We start from the raw sequence: 26545 nt of genomic DNA on the forward strand, positions 1-26545 counted from the left end.
CAAACTAATAACTCTAACATTTCAGACAGCTTCCAAGCAGCTATATGAAACATGGAAATGTTATAACTGCCATGGCACTCAATAAATCATAAGAACTTTAGTTAATTGTGGAATTGATTACATCAGCACAAATATGCAGTTTTCTGAAGAAGGGCATATTTCATTTTTAGACACATCAGAGCAGCCACATTCTTAGAACAGGCCTTTCATCCTGTGCAAAATTGAAGGTATGATGTCCCTGTTCTTCAGAGTTTTGGAAATTCTTGTACTAATTTTTAAAGTCTTCTTTTTGATTAATTGGTGGCACTATTTTAATCAATCAAAAGGTTTGTAATCTGTTACTTTTCTTGATTGAACTAAATCCTCAAAATCATTGGTGGAGAAAATGTATACTTACAAGTACATTATTAACAAAATGACTTCTATGGTTTCCAGTCAATCAACAATTTCTGAGATTGGCTGTGGAGACTTCCATCCCTTCTCCTATGTTATAAAGCAGCGGTCTAGTTCCATTTTGCACTGTTTTGCTTTTTTTTTTTTTGCCATGGAAACTATTTGAACTTTCTGCCTTAACTCTGACCTTCGGAGGGCTTTCTTGAATCAAATAAAAATAAAATGGCATCCGATATTCTTCCCACAAAAGATATAAAAATCAGCACTTGGTATTTACTGGGGAAAGTGTGCGGTCTCCAACTGGAGACTGTAATAAGTTTGCCTTTCACTTTGCAGACAAAATTGCCTGTATTCAGCTTTACTTGAGTACTGCCACTTCAAATTTAGAGTCAAGAGGTTGAAGTGCCGGAGCACTGATCGTGTTCTGCTTATTGGGACTTTCAAGCTTTTCCCCAGAACAAAAAGATCTGCTCAGACACATGTGACCAACCTGCAACTATGTCCATCCTTTACTAGTGAAAACCAGTCTCTAATGTCCCAAGAAACCAAAGTTACAGACACCTTGAAAACTACAGATCTTCTGCTCTTCTTTTTTGTCCTTTGGAGATTCCACTGCCATGGGGAAGGTAGAGAACAGTACAATATCTCGAGTTGTAGACACACATCACCACCATTTATTTTCCAGACTCTCACCAATGACTCAATTATGTCACTAGGATCACTCTTGTAGCTTTAGTTGACAGTCTTTACCTACAGATTGATGAGGTAATTGTGCACCATTGATCTGATTAGATCTTCAATACCATTCATCATGTAGTATTGATGATTTGACTGTGAGATTTGTGGGCACCTGCAGGACTACACCAATGCACTGCTGCTGCTCATTTCTGGCATAAACATCAGAAACAGAGTTGATAGGCAATTGCTTGTCATGTCTCTGGAAAATTCCCTACAGAGTATTTCAAGACTGAATTTTGTCCCTTCCTCTGTTCAATGTGTGAAGCAAGCGGGTAGACAAGATCTGACTATAAGTTGTGCATGTCTACTGCTGTAATCTAACTCAGGTATTATGGTCAACATTGGTCAATGATGAGACTAAACATAAACAAAGCAACTGATACTGAACCCAAACACATTCAAGACAATTAAACATTATTTCTTGCCTTTCAGGAAAGCTACAACCTTTTCTGATAAAGGCCTAATGAGCACAGTGGACTGGGCTATATATATTTTAAAGACCTGTCAGCCTCCTTTATTCAAAGAACACTCAAGACACCTGAAGTGCCTCTCTGAATATTCCATTTATTAGCCAAGATCATATGACAAGAGTGCAAAAGAAATTCCTGAGAAATAAGCAAATAAAGAACAGGATAATCAGATTTGTATATTTTTATTTCAAAATAATAACTACTTACCCATAAGCCCTAGGCATAGGATACCATAAAATATTTTTCATTTTCATCTGAAACTTCCTGTGTGGAATACTGATGAGAATTAATCTATTAATTACCCCATAAAACACTCCATAACCCCTCCAATGCACCAGATTTTCTTAAGACTGAACTTCTTACTGATTTTCAAAAAAGCTAGTATTAGAATACTCCTTCATTTATATTTGAATTCCTGCGCTTCAAAAAATGCTCACTGTACAGCAGATGGATTTCCATTAATGATTTTGTGTCATAACAACTGATTTGGGGCTCCCCTGAGTGTTGTTTTCCTTCACCCTGTTCTTATTTATTGTTATTTGACTGTCATTCATCAGTCATTTACATTCAATACTTCCTTGTTCTGTGAAGACAGCTTTGCCAGCTACAATTGATGCAGTCGTTGCTGGATTTAATCCTGTTCCCAAACCCAATCAGAGAAACATGACTAGTCATTGAACCAAAGACCACTTTGTAAATGTTCAAGACTTAATGCTTGGCTTGTGGTTTATGGTTCCTTGCACTGAGGTTTTAAAAGCCATTCAAACGGGCATGGAAAAGTTGCATTTAAAGGTAAACCCTTTCAAATGAACACATAAACACTTTGTTAAAGGACCCTTTCTAGAAGTCCACCTAGTGCAAGAAACCACACACAAAAAAACAGCAAATGTTCACCTTCCTGGACATTAGATTTAACAAACCATGGCTGGGATGTGTGACCAAACCCAACAAACGAAATGCTTCCTTAGTGGAACACACCAGGTGCTCCTGTAGGACCTTGAAAACACAACCTGCATAGCTCAAAGGGTGCCACCAGGACTCCTGTCCCCAAATCGGTGACTCTTTGGAATACTGTAACAGCTGAATTTAAGGGGGGAAAGGCAGAAAGATGCTGATGTGGTCATTTACATCTTAACATGTCTATTATGCTGTCTGACACATCTACTACGCTGTTTGATAGTGATCTTGTCCTTGCTATAACCATTAATATTGGACAATATTTGCCGTTTGGTGTAGTGGTTAAGTGCGTGGACTCTTATCTGAGAGAACTGGGTTTGATTCCCCACTCCTCCACTTGCACCTGCTGGAATGGCCTTGGATCAGCCACAGCTCTTATAGGAGTTGTCCTTGAAAGAGCAGCTGCTGTAAGAGCTCTGTCAGCCCCACATACCTCACAGGGTGTCTGTCGTGGGGGGGGGGGAGGTAAAGGAGATTGTGACCACTCTGAATATAGGGTGGAATATAAATCCAATATCACCTTCTTCATCTTTTGTCTAGGTGTGGACAAAATTGTTGCAATATTGCCTTGTTCAGCATTCCTTCCAATTATATCAGAGCTTTCCAACTCAGTCAGTCCACCAGCAAACTGCCATGTCCCAGGTCTGTAGCCAGAATATTTTGGGGGGGAGAGGCCCCTGATGTAAGAATTCTGGTGGTCCCATTTGCACGGAGGGCTTCTCTTGAGGAGCCCTTTGAGCAAACTCCCTGCCTCCTCTGCCCACCCGCTGTCAAACCCTCCTTTCATAAGAACATAAGAGAAGCCATGTTGGATCAGGCCAAAGGCCCATCCAGTCCAACACTCTGTATCACACAGTGACCAATATATATATATATATATATATATATATATATATATATATATATATATATATATATATATATATATATATATATATACACACACACACACACACACACACACACACACAGTGGCTAATAGCCACTGATGGACCTCTGCTCCATATTTTTATCCAATCTTTTTCCCTCCCCCCCATATGCTCCATATTTGTATCCAATTTCCCTTCCCTCCCCCATCGTGCCACTTCATGGCCTGCCACGGCGGCCTGTGCCTGCTCCGCCGGCCCACCACCACCCACCCCTTCCCTTCCCACTGCAACCCCCCCCCATTGTGTCACCTGCCACAGTGGCCTGTGCCTCCTCTGCCGGCCAGCCGCCGCCCACCCTTCCCTTTGCAACCCCCCATCATGCCCCCACTCGCTCGCTCGCCTTCTTCATCGGCTCGCCATGACCGCTACTGCCACCCGCCCCTCCTTCCCCATCCCTTCTCATCGCCTCCCCCTATGCACAATCATAACTGGCTGGAAAAGGGGCAAGGGTCCCGGGGGTTGCGTTGCTGTGCTCCCCGGCAAAAGCCCTGCACTTTGGAAAGGCTGGGTGGGGAAATGCCTGGGCTCCGGCTCTTCAAAGTACTGCCCACCAGCAGAGTGGAGGTTGCTGGGAGTTGTAGTCCCAGTGGGGGGGTTCCGGGACACCGGGACCTCCTCCCAAACTCCACTTCCCAGCAGGTGTGCTGTGCTGCACTCACTGGCGAAGGAGGCACAGGCCGCTGCGGCAGGCGAGAAGGCAGTGTGGTGGGGAGGGGTTGGGAAGGGGTGGGCAGCGGGCCAGTAGAGGCACAGGCCGTGGTGGTGGGTGACGCAATGGGGGGATTGCAATTGGAAGGGAAGGGGTGGGTGGCGGCAGAGGCACTGGATGGAAGGGCCCTATGGGGGGGAGGGGTTTAATGGAGGGGCTGTCCCCCCCCCGGCCCCCCATGGCAACAGGCTTGCCTCGTTCTGTCATCTGCATTACCTGTAAGGACATCAAGCGACCTTCTACCCATTGCAGTAGAAACCATGCATCTTCACGAAAAGGTACCAAAATCCCTGGTACCCCTGTCTGTTCACCGAAGTTCTGGCCGTAATCTTGTACACATGAATCAGGGTATGTTGTTGTGTTATTAGCACCTGGATTGCTAAAGGCCACAAACTGATAGACCTGAGTTCCAACAAGAAATGCTGATGACACTTCCTGAGATCACTTACCCAGCATTTTCCCCTGCACAAGAGCTTCCCATCCAGAAAAATTCCTGCTTGGTGTCATCATGATCCTCCATAGCCCCTTCGGGAAATCCCTTCTAGGAACCTGGGAAGTACTAGTTAACACCTGAGCTCCTAAGGTAGTGGATCTGACAACTGAATAAACTTACGACTACCTGTTGGAAATAGAATCCTGTAGAAGCCAGGATCTCTATAATGAATGGACGTGACAAACCCTGGATCACTAAAACACAAGCTATGTGACACCAACATGCCTAGTCAACCAGTCAGAAGCAATTCTACCACCTTCTGACTCTAAAAGCATTGATAATGGCCGCTTGTGCCTTTCCCTGTCTCAAGAAACTGTAGGCAAAAGACTGTTCAGCTGACATCTACCAAACCCTGCTGAAAGGATGGAACCTTGATCAGGGTATTGTCCAGGAAGGAAAAGCTGACACTCCCTGGGTCCTCAGACTTGTCACCAGCACAACCAATACTGGAGAGCCAGTTTGGTGTAGTGGTTAAGTGTGCGGACTCTTATCTGGGACTGATCCCCACTCCTCCACTTAAACCTGCTGGAATGGCCTTGGGTCAGCCAAAGCTCTGGCAGAGGTTGTCCTTAAAAGGGCAGCTGCTGTGAGAGTCGTCTCAACCCCACCCACCTCACAGGGTGTTTGTTGTGGGGGAGGAAGATAAAGGAGATTGTGAGCCGCTCTGCGACTCTTGAGTGGAGGGCAGAATATAAATCCAATATCATCTTCTTCTTCAATACTTTGCAAATGCCCCTGGCGCTGGTTAAAACAAATGAAAAGCTCAATACTGATGATATCAGGAAAAGTTCAGTGTAGTTCCTGGAAGGGAATAAATAAATCAGCATCTGAGAGAGCCATGATTCCAAGATATCTCTCTGAACAAACAATACCATGGATTTGACTTCTCTATTCTCTTTTGAGACTATGAAAAAGGACTGGGAAGACCTCCCAGCACCAACTGGTGCCAACCCCACTTAGTTTCAAAGACCTAAAGACTGGGCCAGCTTGGCTATCCAAGTTAGACCTCTGTAGCCTCCAAGACCTAACAAGATCAGGTTAGTTCAAGCCAGCCGGATCAGAACTAACTTTCCAAATTGACAGACCTCAGGAAATCTGACATCTGGGTCTGAGGTCCTTTGGCCTGGGTCCTATTTCCAGCTGTAAGTTGAATTCCAGAGTGCGGCTAATTGACACCATATCTAAGACTAGGGATGAATGGAAGTGATATGTCAACTCCTGCCTTTAAGTACCAATCAGGACCAAACCCATTTAGTTGTAGCTCTGACAGTGTTATTAGAAATGCTGGGGGTCGCCTCTTTTAATGGGGGAATTAGCAGAGGCAGACCTAGGTAGAGCTTTTTAGGAGTTGGATTTCCATGAAGTGTGGACCAAACCCATTTAGTTGTAGCTCTGACAGTGTTATTAGAAATGCTGGGGGTCGCCTCTTTTAATGGGGGAATTAGCAGAGGCAGACCTAGGTAGAGCTTTTTAGGAGTTGGATTTCCATGAAGTGTATACCAGTACTAGTTCAGATATATATATATATATATATATATATATATATATATATATATATATATATATATATATATATATATATATATATATACACACACACACACACACACACACAGAAATGACCAAACCATGAAGTGTATACCAGTACTAGTTCAGAGATATATATATATATACACACACACACACACACACACACAGAAATGACCAAACCATGAAGTGTATACCAGTACTAGTTCAGATATATATATATATATATATACACACACACACACACACAGAAATGACCAAACCATGAAGTGTATACCAGTACTAGTTCAGATATATATATATATATATATACACACACACACACACACACACACACACACACACACAGAAATGACCAAACCAATTGAATAAAGACAGGAATGTTATTCAAAATAAAAATATGATAAAAACACACACACTGAATTAAACTAACATACACACAAGAACACCAAAAAATAGGTTTTAGTGGGGTAAGATTTCTGGGGGGTGGGCTTTGGAAGATTCATAGCTACCTGTCTGAAGAGCTGACATCCAGGCAGGAGAGAAGGGAAAAGATGGCCAGCATCTTGGGTGTGTGGTTGGATCCAGGAACACACAACACCGCGTGTGTCCAGAGCCCCTCATTAAGTAGGAAAAAATGTAGGCTGGGTGTGTTCAGTGGTTTATACAATAATTCGATGGGATTCCCATTGTGTAGTGAGGGTGAGTTGAATGCTTCTCAGGTGCTAGACACAAAAGTGAAATGTTCTGTTTGCACAGGAAATAGCTATTTGGTCAAAACAGGTAAGCTAATTATTTTCTTGATAGACTGGAGCTGAGGAGAGGAAATGCAGATTAAGACTATCAACTTGATTCAAGGAAGTCTGGCCTTACCATGGTTCAGAAGGTTTCAGGAGGGCTGTTTCTGCAGCTGAATCAGGCTCTCTGTTCTTAGCCAACGTTGGAGATACATGAGTTGCACAGAAACCAACGCACCCTGCTGCAGCTGTCCCCAAGCCCTGTTACCTCCTGCCATCACCACTGCTTTGTTCTTCCCCAAGCGGCTGGGGAAATTCCTGGCCCTAGAGCTGAAGTCCCCACAGTTGTGACTCTCCTGGGAGGCAAAGGGGCCAAATTCCGCAATTCTTCCCTGCCTCAAGAGGCTGCATGAGTGATTGAGGGTGGAGTGGGTTAAGTACAAAGTCCTTCCCACTCCCTGGCAGCTTTCTAAACTTGCTTGGAGGAGACCCATTGTTCAGGTCTACCAAAAAACAAAGAAATAAAATTAAAAGGTCTCCAGGAATGACAGCACTCTCTGGAGCACAGTGGAACATGTTCTGCTGCCATAAGGCAGGGCTGAAAATTGGGGTTCTGGGAGATGAGCCCTTCCCTTCCAGGGATCACAAAGGATCTACAACCCTGCCAGTTGGAATGACCCACCTTGGCCCACTGGAGAATCACACTCTGTGATTCTATGATCTTTCCTGATTGCAGAATCTGAATACAATGACTCAGTAGATAATTCACTGTGTATACATATGCTGGTTCTAAAGGAAAGACCTACACAATTGCTCCCTCACCTATTGGACTGGTTCACTCTAGCATTGCTCATGGAAAAACAGATTTTATAGGGCAATTATAATATGCAAAGAGCCGCATCACAAATTAGTATTCTGCACAAAATGTTAAATCGGGCTCTGGGCACATGAAATTTACCCAAAGATCATTGTTATTCATGGTAAAATTTCAGTTTGGACAAAAGAATAATGGTCTAATGAGCTAATGCATGCGTTCAGAGGATTAACAGTATGCCCCCAAAATGTATATGACTAGTAGACAAAGTAAGGCAATGACTAGCACACAGAGTAATAACTTCAATTTATACATAAAACACAGAAAACTTAACTGATTAGTCTTCTGTGTTCCTGGGTAGATATTAGCTTATCGAACTGACAATGGAACAAAAGTATCCAAGTCTTTCAGGAAAAAAAAATTCATACATCTAATGATAGGTCTCAAATTAGCATCCTTCTTTTAGGTTCTCAAAATATACATCTTGTGATTTTGGTATCCAAAAGATTTCTGGTTTTTCCACCCCCATTTGCCCAGGTTGCATTCATTATAAACGTATCTCATGATAAACAATATTGTCTCAGCAGTAGCATGCAATTTACATTTAAATACCAAGAGCTTCTTTATCTCATGGACAAAAATTGGCTGCATAAAAAAAACAGGATAGAGGATAGCCGGTACCCAAGTGGTACCCCCACCCCCTTGAGTGAATTCAGTCTTGTATTTTCAAATATTAAAAGACCCACCTTTCTCCCCAACAAATGAGACTCAATCAGGCTCACAAACTCAACAAGCATTTAGAAAATAAGGCAATATCAAAACCATTTTTTCAAAAAGCAAAAATATTTTTTACTTCTGCAAACCTGATGAACTATAAAACTGTTAAGTAATACCAAAAATTCTGCTGAAAGTTCTAATTCCCAGTTCCTACTAAAGACAAAGTTCGCCTTAATCCTCCTGGGAAGATCTTCTACAGGGGTGGAACAATCCAGCAACTGAATAGCAGCAAAAGGGGGAACATTTGCAGGGATGGTAGCAGAGATACCTCATCAGTACCATAGTACGTAAAATGGCCTATGTCAGATATGGCACAAGTTTCCCACCAATAATCCTCTAGGTGTCTCCCCAACTTCTTCAGCTCCCTCAAGTGTGGAGAAAGCCCACGGGAGCAGGGATACTCCGAGAACTAATGAGAGGACACCAAAAACCAACTGTGCTGATATATGGTGCAGTCATTCCAGAGTTCTATGACTAGGATAAGCTGGGGAATAAAATAATAGGAAATACTTTTCCGCATTCTATATTAAACCCTAAGGCTATTGGGTATCACCAAAGTATCATAAAATAGTGAGCAAAAGTTTGAGTCCCCCAGAACTAAATCAGTCTGGATGTTAACTGTAACCAGTGTTCCCTCTAAGCTGAGTTAGTGTGAGCTAGGTCACAGTTTTTTAGCCTCTGGCTCACACAGTTTTGTCTTAGCTCAGGAAGGATGGCCCCAGAGCATTCTAATTTATGCTATAGCTCACAACTTTAATATCAGTAGCTCACAAAAGAGAACTTAGAGGGAGCACTTACTGTAGCATAAGAAAAGTACATTTGTGATGACACCATCTAAAGTTTGTAGCTTGTTAACAATGACAATTCAAGGATGCCGCTGACTACATAAAGATGGCTTTAAAACAAATTTGAAGGTATGGAGATGACCCTGTGAAATAGCTGCTCTCTACACAACACTGTTTTGTTGTTCTGCTCTCTGCAGAGCTGAAGGGATGAAGCAGCAAAGAAGTAGAATAGGTGGAGAGGGAAGGGAAAAATGCAACACCCCCCTTTGAAATTTAGATGCTAATATTTAATCAACCCCTTCCAAAGCAAAGAGAAGCAGAAAAGCATGATAATCCTTATATTCACAATGCTGGATATCAGTTTTAGACGTGTAGCAGACAGCATGTCAATTTGAAGCCGAACTGGATAGCAAGGCACATAAACTTCATTAGCAACATCTTTTACCATCTAGTCTGATGAAGAGTCCTGGGGAACTTCACTTATTTTGTACAATTATATATCACCTGCTCGAGGCAGCCCAGAAAGCAAAACACGTTAGCAAGTACTAAAGGCAAAAGACATTTCAGAAGATGGAGAAGCAAATAAAACCACAATCCCACAAAACACAGTTCTGACATCCAACTCAGGAATACATCATCAGCTCAAACTTTGACTATTGGTGTCTTGGGTGAATATGAATACCCAGAAGTTGCATAACATCTTGCTAAATATAGCAGACAAACAGCTACGGTGGCTTGACATGTTGCTCCTACTCTAAAAATTACTCTCAACCATGAGTCAGCACTTGAAAGCTTCGATAGAATGGATTTGCAAATTATGGATAAGTAAGGCTTTATACTTGCCTCCTTGTTTGTTTCTTCCAGTTTTTAAAACTGCTTTTAAAAATCATTTTTGAACAGTTCTGCAAGCATAAGAAATGAAACAATATTTTTTCCCAAAGTTCAGCATCTGAGATTCAAGTCAAAGTCTGCAAACCACATAATCAGTATATTGATCACAACTGTTGTCATTAAAAAACGCCACATGCACAGACATTTCCTACCACAGTAACTCAGAACTCAATAGGTAATAATTTTTGCTTACTGGCATGTGTGGAAATCAGTTTCCTGTGCACTCTTACTCTGCTTCTCAGGAAACTTGAGCAGGAAAGCAGCATATAGCTAGGCATGCAGATTTATTGGGATGGATCCAACCATCCCTGTAAGTCATCTTCTTCTAGCATAAGAGCATCTTAGAGAAAGTCTCCTTAGGCTTGAGGACGACTTGAAAGGTGTGAAGGAATTTTACATGTCTTATGAGTCCATGTTAGTCTGCTAAATTTTAGAAATGTGTTCCCGCCTGACTACCCCAACTGTGGATCTGTTATTTTGAACTCTGTTCCCTTTATCTCAGTTCACTTTATCTGTTCCCTTTATCTCTGTTCACATTATCTCAGTCAAGGGTCGGTGCTATGATATCTCTCAGGGAAGAGTTTTATGGTTTTTCTTTTTGGAATGTAGAAAGTATTCTAAACAGAGGATAGAGGAATCCAGGTGGGCAGCCGTGTTGGTCTGAAGCAGGGTAACCAAGTTAGAGTCCACCTTTAAGACCAACAACATTTTATTCAAGGTATGAGCTTTTGTGTGCACACATACTTCCTCGGATACATTGTAGTGGAAGTTACCAGTCCATAAATATAGGTAGAGGCTGAACAGCAAATTAGCATACCACATAATGAAGATGTTTTAACAGATGCAAACAAGAATAACAAGCTAAATTTATAAGGTCACCATTTGTTTGGATTTAATTCCAAGGGGAGGAAGGAAAACAGTGAAGTAAATATATATGTCAGAATTGGAGATAGATAAATGTATCTCTCTTAATTGTGGAGTACTAAAAGTAATTGAGACTGTTATACTCCATTCATCTCCTCTTAAGCATGAAGAATATAATGAATTATTTTTCGGGAACAGAATTGATGAACTCTTTGAAATCCTTGGCCCTGATCTTTGGCTCACTTTATAAAGGATGAAGTCAGTGTGTACTTAGAATGCCAGTTTGTTGGTGAAGTGGATGGTAACAGAATGAATTCAATCTTAAATAAAATTGCCTACTTTGCTATCAGAAAAGCCTTGAAGTGACTTTTTTCTCTCCCAGGTCAACCTTAGAAAGAAAGGGGAAGGGGGATTTTCATTAGGTTTAAAGGGAAAATCCCTTGGCACTGAGCCAGGATGGAAGATATAACCATTTTAATAAATGAATAAACTTTGCTCAGTGCAGTGATACTATAAGGGTACCTTATAGAGTACCTATTGCTCCTACATATATCACAAGAGGAAGTTTCAGAAACCTTTCCCTACAACTGTGAAAAAGAGAATGATCATTCTAGACAGTATTTAAATTCTGATATCTGATATTAATGAGTTCTATTTCTCATTGTCCCAATTCATGCTTATTTTCAAGTTGTTACATAAGCTCTTTATAATAGTAGTCTACACCAGTTGTGGTGGACACAGTGGAAAAGCCTGCAGAAGGAACTGGTGGAGTGGACCTTCCTCTGCATGGCAAAAGGAAGAGGCAACTGTACATGATTCTTGTTTGTTGCCACAGAACCCTATGCTGTGTGCATCTTACCTCTGAGGCTTCCTTAATCGTCTAAGAAGATCTGCAAGACTGCTTAGGGAAGAAGGTAAGAGAAAGCTCTGTCAGCTCCTTCCATGAACTTTTCCACTGGATCCCACTCACTGTGTTTACAATGTTGGGGTCAACTGAATGAAACATTTGAAGTTCACTTCAAAGAACTTTTCCTATGGCACACACTTAACCACATAGAATCCCACGAGAGAGAGTAACTTTCTCCCACTGTGAGAAAAATTAATAAAGTCAGGAAGTTTCTTGCACAAAGCCTGAAATCTTCTAAAGCTTCTATGAAGTTGTGTTTTGACTACATTTTAGCAGATGTCCACTGCTTGCTTTACTTTTACTGCCGGCAAACTGTATTTGAAGGGGGGAAAATCATTTGAAGGAAGCTGTGATTTTCAGCAGCCTGAAGGGTACAGGGTCCTAGGGGTATAACTACACACCACCAAAGTGGCAAAGTGAAAGAAATTAACCAAAAAGGTCCTATTCAAAATTTGTATAACTCAGATAAATATTATTAAGCCTTCCAAGAGATAGAAAATGGAAAAAAGAAAAACAGCTCAGCAAACAAGATGTCCAACACAGAAAAAGGATAACGACATTCAGTATGTTAAGGAGCTACATAATTTATTACACCTCAAAATGACAAAGCCCAAAATGCACAAGAATGCTTCCCATTAATTAGAATAGACATAACTTGAACTTGCAGCCATGTCTGTCAAAAAAAGCAAAATCCAAAGCTAAAAAACACTATCTACATCAACTATTATGAGGACTAACCAAAGAAACTCAAAATAGTGTGCAAGTTTCCAGCTTCACCAGAACCATTCATAAGACTGCATGTTAAGGGGAAAAAAATGGTGTGGGGAGGGAGGGGAGATGTCTTAGATCTTATGACCTGTTCATGTCAGCATCTGGCACACAAATTTAAAATAGGGTCAAGATACCCCCAGAAACCCAGGAGTACAAATAGGAACAAACCCAGGAGTACAAATAGGAACAAATGGCTTCTTCCTGTTGGACCAAAGACCAGAAACTGTTCCAACAGCTCTAACACCACTTGGTTGTAATTCTATTAACATAATTGCTAGCACAATTAATAGTGATTTCATATGAACATATGAAGCTGCCTTATACTGAATCAGACCCTTGGTCCATCAAAATCAGTATTGTCTTCTCAGACTGGCAGCGGCTCTCCAGGGTCTCAAGCTGAGGTTTTTCACACCTATTTGCCTGGACCCTTTTTTGGAGATGCCAGGGATTGAACCTGGGACCTTCTGCTTCCCAAGCAGATGCTCCACCACTGAGCCACCATCCCTCCCCAACAGTATTGTTGATGAAATTAATACCTTTACTCTCAAAGCTTCCAAAGGATCTGTAAATTTCACCAAGCATTAGAAAGCTACTTCGAACTATTGTTTTACCTTTATTCAGTGGAGAGAAATCATCCATTATTTCTTACTCCCAGAAAGGCAGGGTGCAACTAAACACCCACACGATTTTAAATCTGCATGACTGTTCAGCATTAAGCACAGGATGATGACCTGAGCCAGTCCTAATTCATGGCCTGAGACATCTTCCTTTTCCTCACTAACCTACGGCTATATCAGTTGATCGCTACTAGTCATTACCAGGGCCACCAAACCAAACTGCTTTTAATAGGTGGCAAAGTGCCTTAAGCAACCAGCACAACCAAATCAGGTGAGGGCAGTGATGTAGCAAAATGAGAACATTTTAATAGGCTGCAGTAAGAATATTGTTCTTTTGCAGTAAGACTATTGCAGTAAGAATTTTGAACAACATATTTCCTAAACTCCCCTCCCCTCCCCTGGTATACAAAACTTAGCTTTTAATTGTCCTGCTATCTTTTGAGAAAACAAAAACTAATCATTCCTAAAAACTAGAGATACAGAAATCAGAGCAGATTAAATATAAATATGCAATAGCCAGCTTTAAATACAATTCAAATAATTTGATTCAATATACAAAACTATGGCAGACTGGACACTGTAATTCACAAGTGTTAATTTTGTTTAACCAGTAGATTTGAACCAAAGAAGCAGCAGCTAATTCCATCAGTAAAATGTAAACATTAGAGGTTTAAATAATTGGTTTCTGGTTACAAAAATGCTTCAAAGTTGCATTTAGACAAGATTAATTTATTTTACATAACTGGACAGAAACAACTTCTATGCATGATTTAAATTTCGATGCTTTGTATTTAGGTACAACTCAACAAAATGACAAAATATTGATTAACAGTTTAAAAATTACTTCAAAATGTGTTACAGTAAATTGAGAAATATAGAATATCCAACAGTAATTAACTTTGGTGATTAATACTGAACTTTTTTAAAAAAATCAAGAACAGAACTGCCACACATTGTTAGTTTAGACACTAGAAACATGGCAAATCCCAAATTACATGAAGAATGAAGTTGTGGCTTTTCTGTATTGCTTGGTTGACGGAGAACCTGTTTAGCAAGAAGGTATATAGGGAAAGAAAGTACCCATGTCGCTCTTTCCTAATCTCACCATGCACTGGGACAGAGCAGTATTGTTCAGAGATGGCTCTTTTCCTCCGCTGAAATTCAACAGCTATACAAGGAAATCTCCTTATTTGAATGTGATGCCACCCTAGTCTGGCTACACAGAAGTCTTTATCATAGGACTGGGGAGATTTGTAGAAATCTTCCAGTATAATCAGAATCTGTGAGCAGTTAGAGAAAAGGGAAAGCATGCAAGATGAAGACCTGTCTCCAATCTCACCACAAATCAAGTTGTTTTCAACTGGCCTAGAGTTTTTAATATAAACAAACACTTAAATCAAACAACCCACGACAGTTAAACGTTACTAAAGTTTTGATAGCATCTGTTGTAGTTAACTCTTACTGTTAGTGGACAATGGAATTTCTAATAAATTCCATATTCACTGTACCGTTTCAACATTGTCAATCAGGAATAAAGGAATTTAAAAAATAAATAAATAAACAGATGAGCAACAGGAAGGTAACTAAATTAAATGACAAATCACAGTATCAGAGTGCATACTCAAAAATAGTAGTTTTAATCATTCCTTTATAAAATCAGTTCTTATGATTATTTATGTACACATTAGCTTAACTATAATACAATAATGAACTCAGATTCCATCTTTCAATCCCGTTTCACATCACCTGTCCTCTTTTAACATTGGCAAATATGATCTTTTTTCAAGAGAAGAAAAAAAGTCCAAACCAAAACGGCATTCTCAGTTTTAAACAGCATGCGTTAACCTTCAGGATTCAGGACTGTCAGCCATAATAGAGAGAGGGTTCGTCATCACTTATATCCGAATCTTCATCTACATCACCTTCAATGACAGACTTTTTCCCTTTACAGCATGACACAATTAATCCAATTAAGAAGACCTGTGGATTTAAAATCAGTATAATCCATTATTTTTGATAAACTGTGATGCATATGGAAGTAACAGATTTAGAGTGGGACAGAGCTTGCAGGGATGCAAATGACATGGTAATTGCAAATATGTTAAAACAACCCTGTTAAGAATCATAATGACCGCCAAAATAAGATCACTTACTGCAATAAAAGCCCAATTGCCAAAGTAATATGCAGCACTGAAGAACCAAAATTTGTGAAGGAAAAGGTAAGTCCGAGTAATAGTGCACTGGCCTGAAAGAAAAGGACAGCATAAGGCGAGATTGCAAAGAAACTCCAACTTTTATCAGGTGGGTACAATTTTAAAAAGCTCCCAACTAATCATGTCATATTTATTTTCCCTTACAAGGAATACTAAGACTGCACAACTAGCTAGAACTATTGCCAGGATTTTACTTCCAAGATTACAATGAACTAAAATTACTGCTACTGCATAATCTTGGTAAGAGCAAGAGCAAACACATTATTCTTCTGCTTAAAACTAATTAGTATATTAAAAAATAGCATCTTTGAACAATTAAATTCTAAATGTATTTTGCACATTTTCCCAAGATATTTGATCCATCAATTTTACATCTGAAGTTTACATTGCATATAAATTCTGAATTTACTCTCACTTTCCTCCAGGAAAATAATTCAGTATTTGCAATTGGATGCTGTAGGCAGACTGTAGTAATGTCAAGCCGTATCTTACAGACAGACCCTGCTCTTCTGCCATTTAATTTAGGAGGGTAGAATCAAACAGAGCCAACTGACATCACTGGCTCTACTTTCTTAGTCCTCCAGAACAATTTAGTATTTTATTTATAAATGACTGAAATTACAAAAATCCTACATACATATCCTACAAAAACCCTACATACATATTGAAATAAGCGTGTACATTTGTTTCTTTTTATAAGTAATAGAAAGAAAAAACAAAGTGGGGGTGGGGAGAAACCCAACCATGGAAAGTGTTGGTACATAAGAGAAACCATGTTGGATCAGGCCAATGGCCTGCCCATCCAGTCCAACACTCTATCACACAGTGGCCAATATATATATACACACACACACTGTGGCTAATAGCCACTGATGGACCTCTGCTCCATATTTTTATCCAATCCCCTCTTGAAGCTGGCTATGCTTGTAGCCGCCGCCACCTCCTGTGGCAGTGAATTCCACATGTTAATCACCCTCTGGGTGAAGTACTTCCTTTTATCCATTTTAACCTGACTGCTCAGCAATTTCAATGAATGCCCACGAGTTCTTGTATTGTGAGAAAGGGAGAAAGAGAAAGGGTCCTCAGAAGGTGGAGTATAACAAACTTTAAAACAAAATAATAAATATATCTTTTTAGTATTTTTAAGTTTGTTATACTTCACCGTCTGAGTACCCACTCTATTTATAAGTACTTCTGTAGGAGGGTGAACTTTAAATGCATCTTTTACTGTTCAATTTATAGCACAGCATATTTTCTGTCCCAATAAATATCCTTAAATATGTTTCCTATTTTGAGGGTTACCTCCTGTGATGAAACTGGTCTGTTCCAGCTTGCAGGCCCTTTTCCACCATGCCCTCCAACGTCTTTCCAACACCCGGAGAAGCTTTTCTTTCTCTCTCAGGTAACCACTACCACCATCTGACTTTTGTAAGGAATTGCCCACTGGGAGATTCAGGACTCCCAACTTCCCTTCCATGTTTTGAGGCCTTGCCTCGCCTCTGTCTCCCACTGCCCAGTTCCTGGTCACCACATTCCCCCTGGTTCTGCTTTTAAAATAGCGTGCCCAAGACAGTGGAAGTTTATGTGGCACAGGGAACCACTACCAGCATAAAAAGTTAGAAAGTATTTGCGATCAATGAAACAGCGATTAAGACTAGAGAGACGATGGTGACATACTCGTGATGAAGCTACGAGAACATCCTATAGGTCATTTATGCGGACCTATGAGATGGCAGATCAGGCTGCAAAAAAGACTTATTTTGCATCCAGAATTGCGTCTGCGACCTCTCGCCCAGCACAATTGTTTAGTATAATTTGGTCATTAACAACTCTATCACAGGGTAAACAAAATATTAGAGAATTGGAAATAGGCTGTGAGGCTTTTGCGAGTTTTTTCGCAGATAAGGTCTCGTCGCTCTGACGCGACCTTCCCGCCATAGTTGATACAGTGAAATAACTTGGGGCACCGAGAGCGTCTTCTGGTCCAATTCTAGATTCCTTCAGTCCACTCAGCCTGGAGGAAGTCGACAGGATCCTTTTGGCTGTACGCGCTATGACTTGTAGGTTGGATCTGTGCCCGTCCTGGCTTATAAAAGTTAGCCAGACGTGGCTATGTGAACCACTACAAGGTATTGTCAACAGATCCCTGGTAGAAGAGATCTTTCCCACACCTCTTAAAGAGGCAGTGGTCCGTCCCCTCTTAAAAAACCATCTGCAGATCCGGCCGTATTGGCAAATTATCGGCTGGTATCAAACCTTTCCTTTTTGGGTAAGGTTATAGAGCGGGCGGTGGCAACTCAGCTACAGGGATTCCTGGAAAACACTTCCGCACTGGATCCATTCCAGTCCGGCTTTCGACCAGGGCACGGGACGGAGATGGTTCTGGTTGTTCTCATAGATGACCTCATGCAACATCTGGATCGGGGCGGCTCAGCGGTCCTGTTGCTATTAGACCTGTCAGCTGCTTTTGATATGGCTGACCATCAGCTACTGACTAGCCGCCTTGCCGATGTGGGGATTCAGTGGTCCACCTTACAGTGGTTGACCTCCTTTCTCCAAGATCGGGGACAAAGTGTGGTGATAGGGGAGGAAGCATCCCAGAGGCACTCTCTCAGTGCATCCCAGAGGCACAGGGAGCGGTCCTATCCCCGATGCTATTTAACATCTATATGCGCCCCCTTGCCCAGATTGTCAGGAGGTATGGACTGGGTTGTCATCAATATGCAGATGATACCCAGCTCTATCTATTGATGGGCGGCCAGTCCGACTGTACCCTGGAAAATCTAGACCTGGCTCTTCAAGCCGTGGCTTCTTGGCTCAGGCTGAGCCGGCTGAAGCTGAATCCGACGAAGACGGAGGTTCTCTATCTGAGTTGGGGAAAGGTTCATCTGCCGGCTCTTGACAGGGTGCCATTAATACTGGCCCCTAAGGTCAGGAGCTTGGGCATGCTCCTTGAGTCCTCCCTTACAATGGAGCCCCAAGTCTCTCGGCTTGGCTTCGCGAACGAAGATTTAAGAAGGGTGCAATAGTCCACGTCTGCTGCAGGCTCGCTGGTGGCTGACAAGACCAATGCGGGACAGGCAGGTCCGGCCACAGTGGCTGCAGGGAAAAGTCTGATTTAGGGTTGGTGCTGTAGCAGTGCGATTCTTCCTCAATCTCCTTTTGTCCTCAAGACCAGCTATGCGTGCGTTCTCAAAAGAAGAAACAGCCTGGTGGATGGTGTGCCTCCATGCTTTGCGATCTGAGGCTAGGTCAGACCACTGGTGATGGTTGATGCGACAGGTGCCAAGGGATTTCTTCAAGGAGTCCTTGTACCTCTTCTTTGGTGCCCCTCTATTTCGATGGCCGGTGGAGAGTTCGCCATACAGGGCAATCTTGGGAAGGCGGTGGTTTTCCATCCTAGAAATATGCCCTGCCCAGCGCAGCTGCGTCTTCAACAGCAGTGCCTCGATGCTGGTAACCTCCGCCCGCTTGAGGACTTCAGTGTTGGTCACAAAGTCACTCCAGTGGATGTTGAGGATGGTGCGAAGGCAGCACTGATGAAAGCGCTCAAGGAGTCGCAGGTGATGACGGTATAAAACCCACGATTCGGAGCCGTAGATGAGGGTTGTCATCACAACCGCTTTGTAAACATTGATCTTTGTGCCTTTTTTCAGATGCTTGTTGCTCCACACTCTTTTGTGCAGTCGGCCAAAGGCATGGTTTGCCTTTGCCAGCCTGTTGTCAATCTCCTTGTCGATCTTAGCATCTGAGGAGATGATGCACCCCAGGTAGCTGAACTGCTGGACTGTCTTCAGAATTGATTCACCCACAGTGATGCAGGGAGGGTGATAATCTTCCTGGGGTGCAGGCTGGTGGAGAACTTCTGTCTTCTTCAGACTAACTTCTAGGCCGAATAGCTTGGCAGCCTCTGCAAAGCAGGACGTCATATGCTGCAGAGCTGATACCGAGTGGGAGACGAGTGCAGCATCATCAGCAAACAGTAGCTCTCGGATGAGTTTTTTCATTGTCTTGGAGTGGGCCTTTAGTCGCCTCAGGTTGAACAGGCTGCCATCGGTGCGATAGCGGATGTAGACACCATCGTCATCTTCTAGATCTACTGTGGCTCTTTGAAGCATCATGCTAAAGAAGATCGTAAAGAGAGTTGGCGCGAGAACGCAGCCTTGCTTTACACCTGTGCCTATTGGGAAGGTCTCCGAGAGGTCGTTGCAGTGTCTGACTTGGCCTCGCTGGTCTTCGTGTAGCTGGATGATCATGCTGAGGAACCTTGGGGGACATCCTAAATGTTCCAAGATTTGCCACAGGCCTTTCCTGCTAACGGTATCGAAAGCTTTGGTAAGGTCGACAAAAGTCACATACAGAGCCTTGTTCTGTTCCCTGCATTTCTCTTGGAGCTGCCTGAGAACAAATACCATGTCGGTGGTGCTCCTGTTAGCTCTGAAGCCGCACTGGCTCTCTGGGAGGAGTTCTTCTGCAATGGCGGGCACCAGTCTGTTCAGGAGTATTCTGGCAAGGATTTTGCCTGCGATGGAGAGCAGGGTTATCCCCCGGTAGTTGGAGCAGTCTGACTTTTCCCCTTTGTTCTTGTATAGGGGGATGATGATTGCATCGCGAAAGTCCTGTGGTAATTTGCCTTGTTCCCAGCAGGTGACAAGTACTTTGTGAAGTGAGCTATGTAGTACTGTGCCCCCATGCTTCCAGATCTCTGGTGGAGAGATCTGCCCAAGTAGCAGCCACTGTTAGATCCGCCTTTTTTCACCTTTGGCTGGTGCGGCAGCTGGCCCCGTTCCTGGAGCACGACTTAGCAATGGTTATTCATGCTACGGTCACCTCAAGAATAGATCACCTCAAGAATAGATCACTGTAACGCTCTCTACATGGGGCTACCCTTGACACTAACTCAGAGACTACAGCTAGTGCAGAACGCTGCGGCGCGGCTGTTAATGAGACTCCCTTGATGGGAGCACATTCAGCCGGTGCTGAAAGAGCTGCACTGGATTCCTATTGTGTTCCGAGTTCGTTTCAAGGTGTTGGTACTGACCTTTAAAGCCCTTTATGGTCAGGGACCTGTCTATCTGCGGGACTGCCTTTCTTTGTATATCCCCCAGAGAGCACTGCGTTCAGGGACGAAAAATCTACTGTTCATCCCTGGACCAAAAGAAGCCAGGTTGCGTATGACATGAACCAGGGCTTTCTCGGTGGCAGCGCCAGAACTCTGGAACGCTCTCCCGGAGGCCATAAGGGCCCTGCCTACGTTCCGCAGGGCCGATAAGACCGAATTGTTCCGACAGGCCTTCGATATCTAACTGAGAGAGAGCTGCCACTGGACATCATATAGAGCACCATGTAGAGTACTGGTGGTCACCACCGAATTTTCAGAACCGCCTATATTGTATTGTATTAATACACACCATGAAATGGTTTTAAATAATTTAAATAATTTAATATGCAATTATGTTTTATTGGTTTTAATGGTAGTAATGTAATGTTGTGAGCCGCCCTGAGTCCGCTTGCAGAGAGGGCGGGATATAAGCTTAATGTAATAAATAAATAAATAATTAAAAAGATGTTCACACAAGCATACTTTTAGCACATTATCAACTGGAGCAAGTGAGTAAAACACAATTCCTCTTTCCCTCTTTCTCTATACATGCCCTATCAGATGTTAAAATATAGGACAGGCTCTTTAGCTTAGAAAGTCTCACAGACTTCTGCAGAGTGACCATTACCTTGAACCTTCCTTGCTTCCTGGCCAGCACTTGGTTAATGGCTGCTTCCTCCAGACCTCAGTTAAGACTTCTGTCTGCTCTGATGGACTCAGCACAAAAAAGAAACTTTTCTCCTTGCTTCCAGGAGTTTTATCATATCTCTTTTTTCCACCCACTGACTAGGTCAAGCTGGGTCAGAGAAACTTTTCCTGGAGATTCTTCATGAATTCCTTTTTGAAGTCTCCCTAATATTTAACACCTCCAAGTCTCTGTTCCCTGCTCTAAGGAATAGGGGGAGCTTGAGCATCCCATTGTCCAGACCTATTACCATTTGTATGAAGGTGGGCTGAGATAAGTCTGGAAAGCAATTGAACTGACTTCTCTCCTTCCTGCCTGTTCTCTGCCCAGAGAGGGAAAAAAACTTTAAAAACTCAGAGTGAAAGTTTTGCTCATTTCAGACCTCCAAAGAAGAAATGCATTTATTCACACTTCCCAAATTAAGTCAAAAATTCTCTTCCCTACCATCTGTGGATGTTTCAGACAAAACACAGACTTTTTGCAACAGGCATGAATTCATGCAACTATGCTGCCCCTTCCCCTCCCTACCTCCCAGACTGGAAAGCTCCTCCACTTGCACCTGCTGGAATGGCCTTGAGTTAGCCACAGCTATCGCAGGACTTGTCCTTGAAAGGGCAGTTGCTGTGAGAGCCCTCTCAGCCCCACCCACCTCACAGATATAGGAGATTGTAAGCTGCTCTGAGTCTCTGATTCAGGGAGAAGGGCGGGGTATAAATCTGCAATTCTTCTTCTTCTTGATTCAGAAGCCTTCAGACTCCAGGGCATTTGCCAGGGCATCCAAATGTGGGTATGTGGGCAAGATGCTAAGAGGAGAGGGGAAACCGAACAGATAACTTTTACAATGAGCTGAGCAAAAAAGAATTTGAGGAGTGGATAGGTAATGAGCATTTCTTCAAATATATAAGAGCCAGGGAAGCTGTTGGGCCCTTGGATGACAAAGGAACAAAAGAATTACTAAAGACAGGGAAATGGTAGAGAAACTGAATGAATCACATGTATTTCTCTTCAGTGCAGCTGCAGTTTTGTGGAAGAGTATCTGAAGAGCTGGGTGAAACAGAGGTTAACTCTAGGGGATTATTAGGAAAGGAATTGAAATGAAAACAGTTACTATTATAATGCCCTTGTAGAGATCTGTGAAACACCCTTATTTAAAACACTGCATAACGGTCAGGCCACCATGTCTCAAAAACGATATTAAGGCAGAAAAGGGCAACCAAGGTGGTTAAGAGGGCTGAAGCACATTTCCCATGTGGAAAAACTAAAAAGTCTGGGACTTCACTTTCCAAAAGGGCGAAGGGGAACGTAATAGAAGGTTTATAAAATTGTGCATGGGGTAGTAGAAAAAGTAGACACTCCCCCCCCCCATAATACTAGCACTCAAGGCACCCAATGAAGTCAATAAGCAACAGATTCAGTACGAAAAAAAAGTTAATTCTTCACTTAATAGGTAGTTTAAGTTGTGGAATTCAATGCCAGTAGATACAGTTATGGCCACTAGTATAGATGGCATTAAAAGAGTTAGAGAAATTCAGGGAGGGTTCAATCAACGGCTCCTACCCATGATGACTAAAGAGAATGTCCACATCCAGAGGAGGCAGTAAATCTCTAAATACCAGTGCCAAGAGGGAAGATAATGGAAGACCTTGGCCTCTAAGCCCTATTGTTGGCCCTCCAGAGTAACTGGCTAGCCACTATGTGAGACAGGATGCTGGACTAGATGGACCCACAGGTCCGATCCAGCCGAGGTTCTTTATGCCCCCAATTATCTTTTAGACTTCTAGCTTGACAGCCACACTATATGCTCCCTCAGCTCTTACTTCCTTTGATGCTTTACAGGGGCTTTAAAGCAGTCTCTGTGGAACAGACTGCTGTATCACAGAGCGCCCTGAATGACAGCTGTTCCCTGTTCCAAGTATTTATTGCTGCTAAAACTTGGTATTCTGAGCTGCACACCGTCACATTATGCAATGGCACTTCAACCTATTATCACCCCCCACCAATCAGGCAACAACAATCCTGCTTGATGATCTGCACTGAATTCTACTAAGCAACGTGAAACCAAAGAGCAGCACGACGTCTGGAATGGTTGTCATGGGAATACAGCACGTCTTCAACAGTGAAGCATCATAGTCTGGATAATGTAAACTCATAACTGAGCAGATATTCTATGGCATACTTTGTTATTTAGCTTTCCATAATCTGCTCCCCACCCCCGATTCAATAGTTACAATGGTTTAATTGTAGGAGTCGCACTGAAATCAAATCTATACTACTATGTGACAACAGCCTGAATAGTTGTCTACGTAAAAGACTGCAACATGGCTCAAGAACATTGGTGCAAAATCAGAGCCTCAGAAAGAAGGGGGGACAGTGACCCTATGCATTGGATCCACTGAACAATGACTGAAAATGACTTGGTGGAATAGAACTTCGATTTTCTGTTACTTCCTGCTCCCTCTCCCAAGCTGTTCAGAGGATCAGGAACCAAGTGGGATCCAGCACAAACACCCATGGAAAAGGGAATGTTGGCAGGAAAGGCACAATTTCAGAAGTAGTTTTTTTTTGGGGGGGGAGGGGGGAAGTACACAGAAAAGATGGGAGAGATTCATAGTTCACTGGATCCAATTCTTTATCTACCAGGTCAGGGAACCTCACCCAAAATCCAGAGAAGATGGCTGGAAAATTCTAACAAAAGTTTGGCTAAAGAGACTGAAGTGTATGTGTCCTAAAATAAATTTTATAACTTTAACTTAATTTTTAATTGTTTAAATGTTTTTGTGTTCATCACCTCATGAACCCTAATCAGATGGAAAGGTAGCATAAAAACGTTTTAATTAAATAAGTATAGAAGAGGTTAAAGAGAAATGGAGACTCAATCTCCAAAGGACTCTACCAAGGACATTTTCACAAGTGATACTGAACACTTTTAGAATTTCATGCATATAACATGCTCTGGAAAGACATTTTGAAATAAAAAAATGTACACTGGTATTAAAAACTGCTCTTATGAGTCACTCACAAAGCCATCCTGAAAGATAGCAAACTCTTATATAATTTCCCTCAACTTCTGAATTTCCAAAACTGGCTGGTGCAGGTATTTTGAAAAGACTTCACAAGTCAAATGTTTTTCTCCATCTGAAACATCAGAGAGGTCTGTTAATTGATGGCATAATCCAGAAGGAAGATTTCTGTACCATTTATGTTTCTCTGCTAAGACAGGTCTTAGACGCCAAGATTAATGCTCTTTCATATATACTATATTACTCTAAATAGTTTCAACCTTTCAGCTTTCTATGCAAGAAACAGCACAGGAATGATTTATTGTGGCAATCACTACAGAAAGTATTTGAGCATCTATCCCAATTAGTTCTAAGTCAAAGGACCAATTATGTGTGCGGAATAGACTGGATAACCCCGAACAGTTCAGCAGTCTCTTTTTGGGGGAATGCCACACAGAGCAGTTCTCACTGAGATCCATTTGAATAAAATCCTCTTCAGTGGCAATTCCCATATCAAGTAATTTTGGGGTACCTTACAACCAACTGTTGTAGCACCTGGCCTGGTACTGTCGTTTGTCGCCCCTCAATAAAAAGAGTAAGGAAGGAAATTTGCAGTTTTGTGGGTGACCAGGTTAGTTCCATGAAAGATTCCTCATCCAACCCACCCTGAGCCAATTTCGGGAAGGGCAGGATAGAAATGTAAATAAACACATAAATAAAACTACCCTCAGGCCTCATTGTATCCATTTTTCCCCAGGACAGTTACAGCTACCTGGCCCCTTATCAAACATGGGATTTCTCTGGCATCTTTCAAAACACTACACTTTTCCTTTGATAGACGTCTGGCAGCTATTTTCCCTACTCCAAACAGCAAAATCAAATACTGGATAGCTGTTGCCGCAGAAGCATCAAGGCTCAATTGTGCTAATGTCTTAAAACTGGTTCAGCTACATTATAGAAAGAAGTTAAGGAAAGAACTGCACAGCATGCCAAACTATAGGTTTAGATCTAACTTGGCTGTGAGACAGATTACCTCATGAGTCAACCACTACACCCTATGTGAAGAGACGAAATAGAACATTTCATCAGTAGAACAGGACAGCACATTTCACAGCACCATCTGCAACCCCTCCAGCTGCTCACCTGAATTAAAGAGCAACTAAAAAACCTACAGATGGCTCTCTACAGTCAACTGACTAAACAAATTACAGCAGGTTATTTTGGACCTGCATGACCTTCAAGAAATATTCTAATGAAACATGACAACACCTCATCGCTACAATTACAGCATCGTTGCTTCTTTTGCAGAAGGCAGCAGCATTTGTAGGACATAAGGCAATAAAGAGATTAAATTCATGTCACTATGTCTAGAAGGTTATGAATGAGCATTCAAAATGCCGAAAGTGTAACAAATATACCATCTCCTTTTAACACTGAAGGACTGACTCAAACAACCATGTAACAGGACAGGACAGGACACTAGGGGACTAGCCTAGTGTTGCAGGATGTGGTCTGCATGCAGAGAGTCTCTGTAACACTATAACTGCAGTCTAATGCTGTTACATCAGTCTAAGCCTATTGATTTCAGTGAGCTTAGACTGGAGAACTCTGCAGAGGATTTCACCTAGGAGTGCATGTTGTGCTAGACACACAAAGCCATGTTTAGCTTTACACAAAAGCTACAGAAATGGTTCACCCCTCCCCCACAGTTATGCATGGTATTGGGCATTTGATCAGCCATGTATTAAATTAAAAGGCAATTTTTCAAAATTGTTCCAATTCAGTTGAATGAAGGATACTTTAATGATCAATGTTTGATTATGCTTTGGAAAAAAAATTAGTTCTGTTCTTGAAAAAAAAATGAATTTAACATTTTTTTTAACTGAACTGTTGTCACTGTCATCAATGCTAGGTTTCTATACATATCAATATTTGTTGAACAATTCTATTTGGCTTTTATCCTGAAACACCAGGGGCATCCGATAATTAACAGGAAAACTATTAAGGAAGAAATAAAGGAAAGAGTTAGCCACACTGCTTTTAAAAACTGACTTTTAAATTGTTGCTAATTAGCTATCTTGAAAATGCTTGGAGAAATTCTTCCTAGAAGCTAAAATGACTGAACTAAGACTGTTGTACTTTGGTCACAGCATGAGAGGACAAGAGTA

At 42.0% G+C, this 26545-nt stretch overlaps 1 protein-coding gene and 1 non-coding gene across 3 annotated transcripts in view; both read right to left on the reverse strand.

Moving 5' to 3' along the window:
• Positions 1 to 14087: 14087 nt before the first annotated feature.
• Positions 14088 to 26545, reverse strand: part of LMBRD1 (LMBR1 domain containing 1) — a 95084-nt gene continuing 82626 nt past the window's right edge. For both annotated transcript variants that reach the window (XM_060235498.1, XM_060235507.1), the window contains exons 15-16: positions 15533 to 15624; positions 14088 to 15359 (exon numbers count right to left, since the gene is read on the reverse strand). In XM_060235498.1, coding sequence (XP_060091481.1) covers positions 15243 to 15359; positions 15533 to 15624 — 209 coding nt within the window. In that variant the 3' untranslated portion in view covers positions 14088 to 15242. The remainder of the gene's footprint in view (positions 15360 to 15532; positions 15625 to 26545) is intronic.
• Positions 16045 to 16176, reverse strand: LOC132589442 (small Cajal body-specific RNA 15). Its single transcript, XR_009556612.1, has one exon. It is a non-coding gene; the product is annotated as a small Cajal body-specific RNA 15 (non-coding RNA).

Source organism: Heteronotia binoei, chromosome 1 (assembly GCF_032191835.1).
Source record: "Heteronotia binoei isolate CCM8104 ecotype False Entrance Well chromosome 1, APGP_CSIRO_Hbin_v1, whole genome shotgun sequence".
In the NCBI taxonomy this organism is placed as follows: Eukaryota; Metazoa; Chordata; class Lepidosauria; order Squamata; family Gekkonidae; genus Heteronotia; species Heteronotia binoei.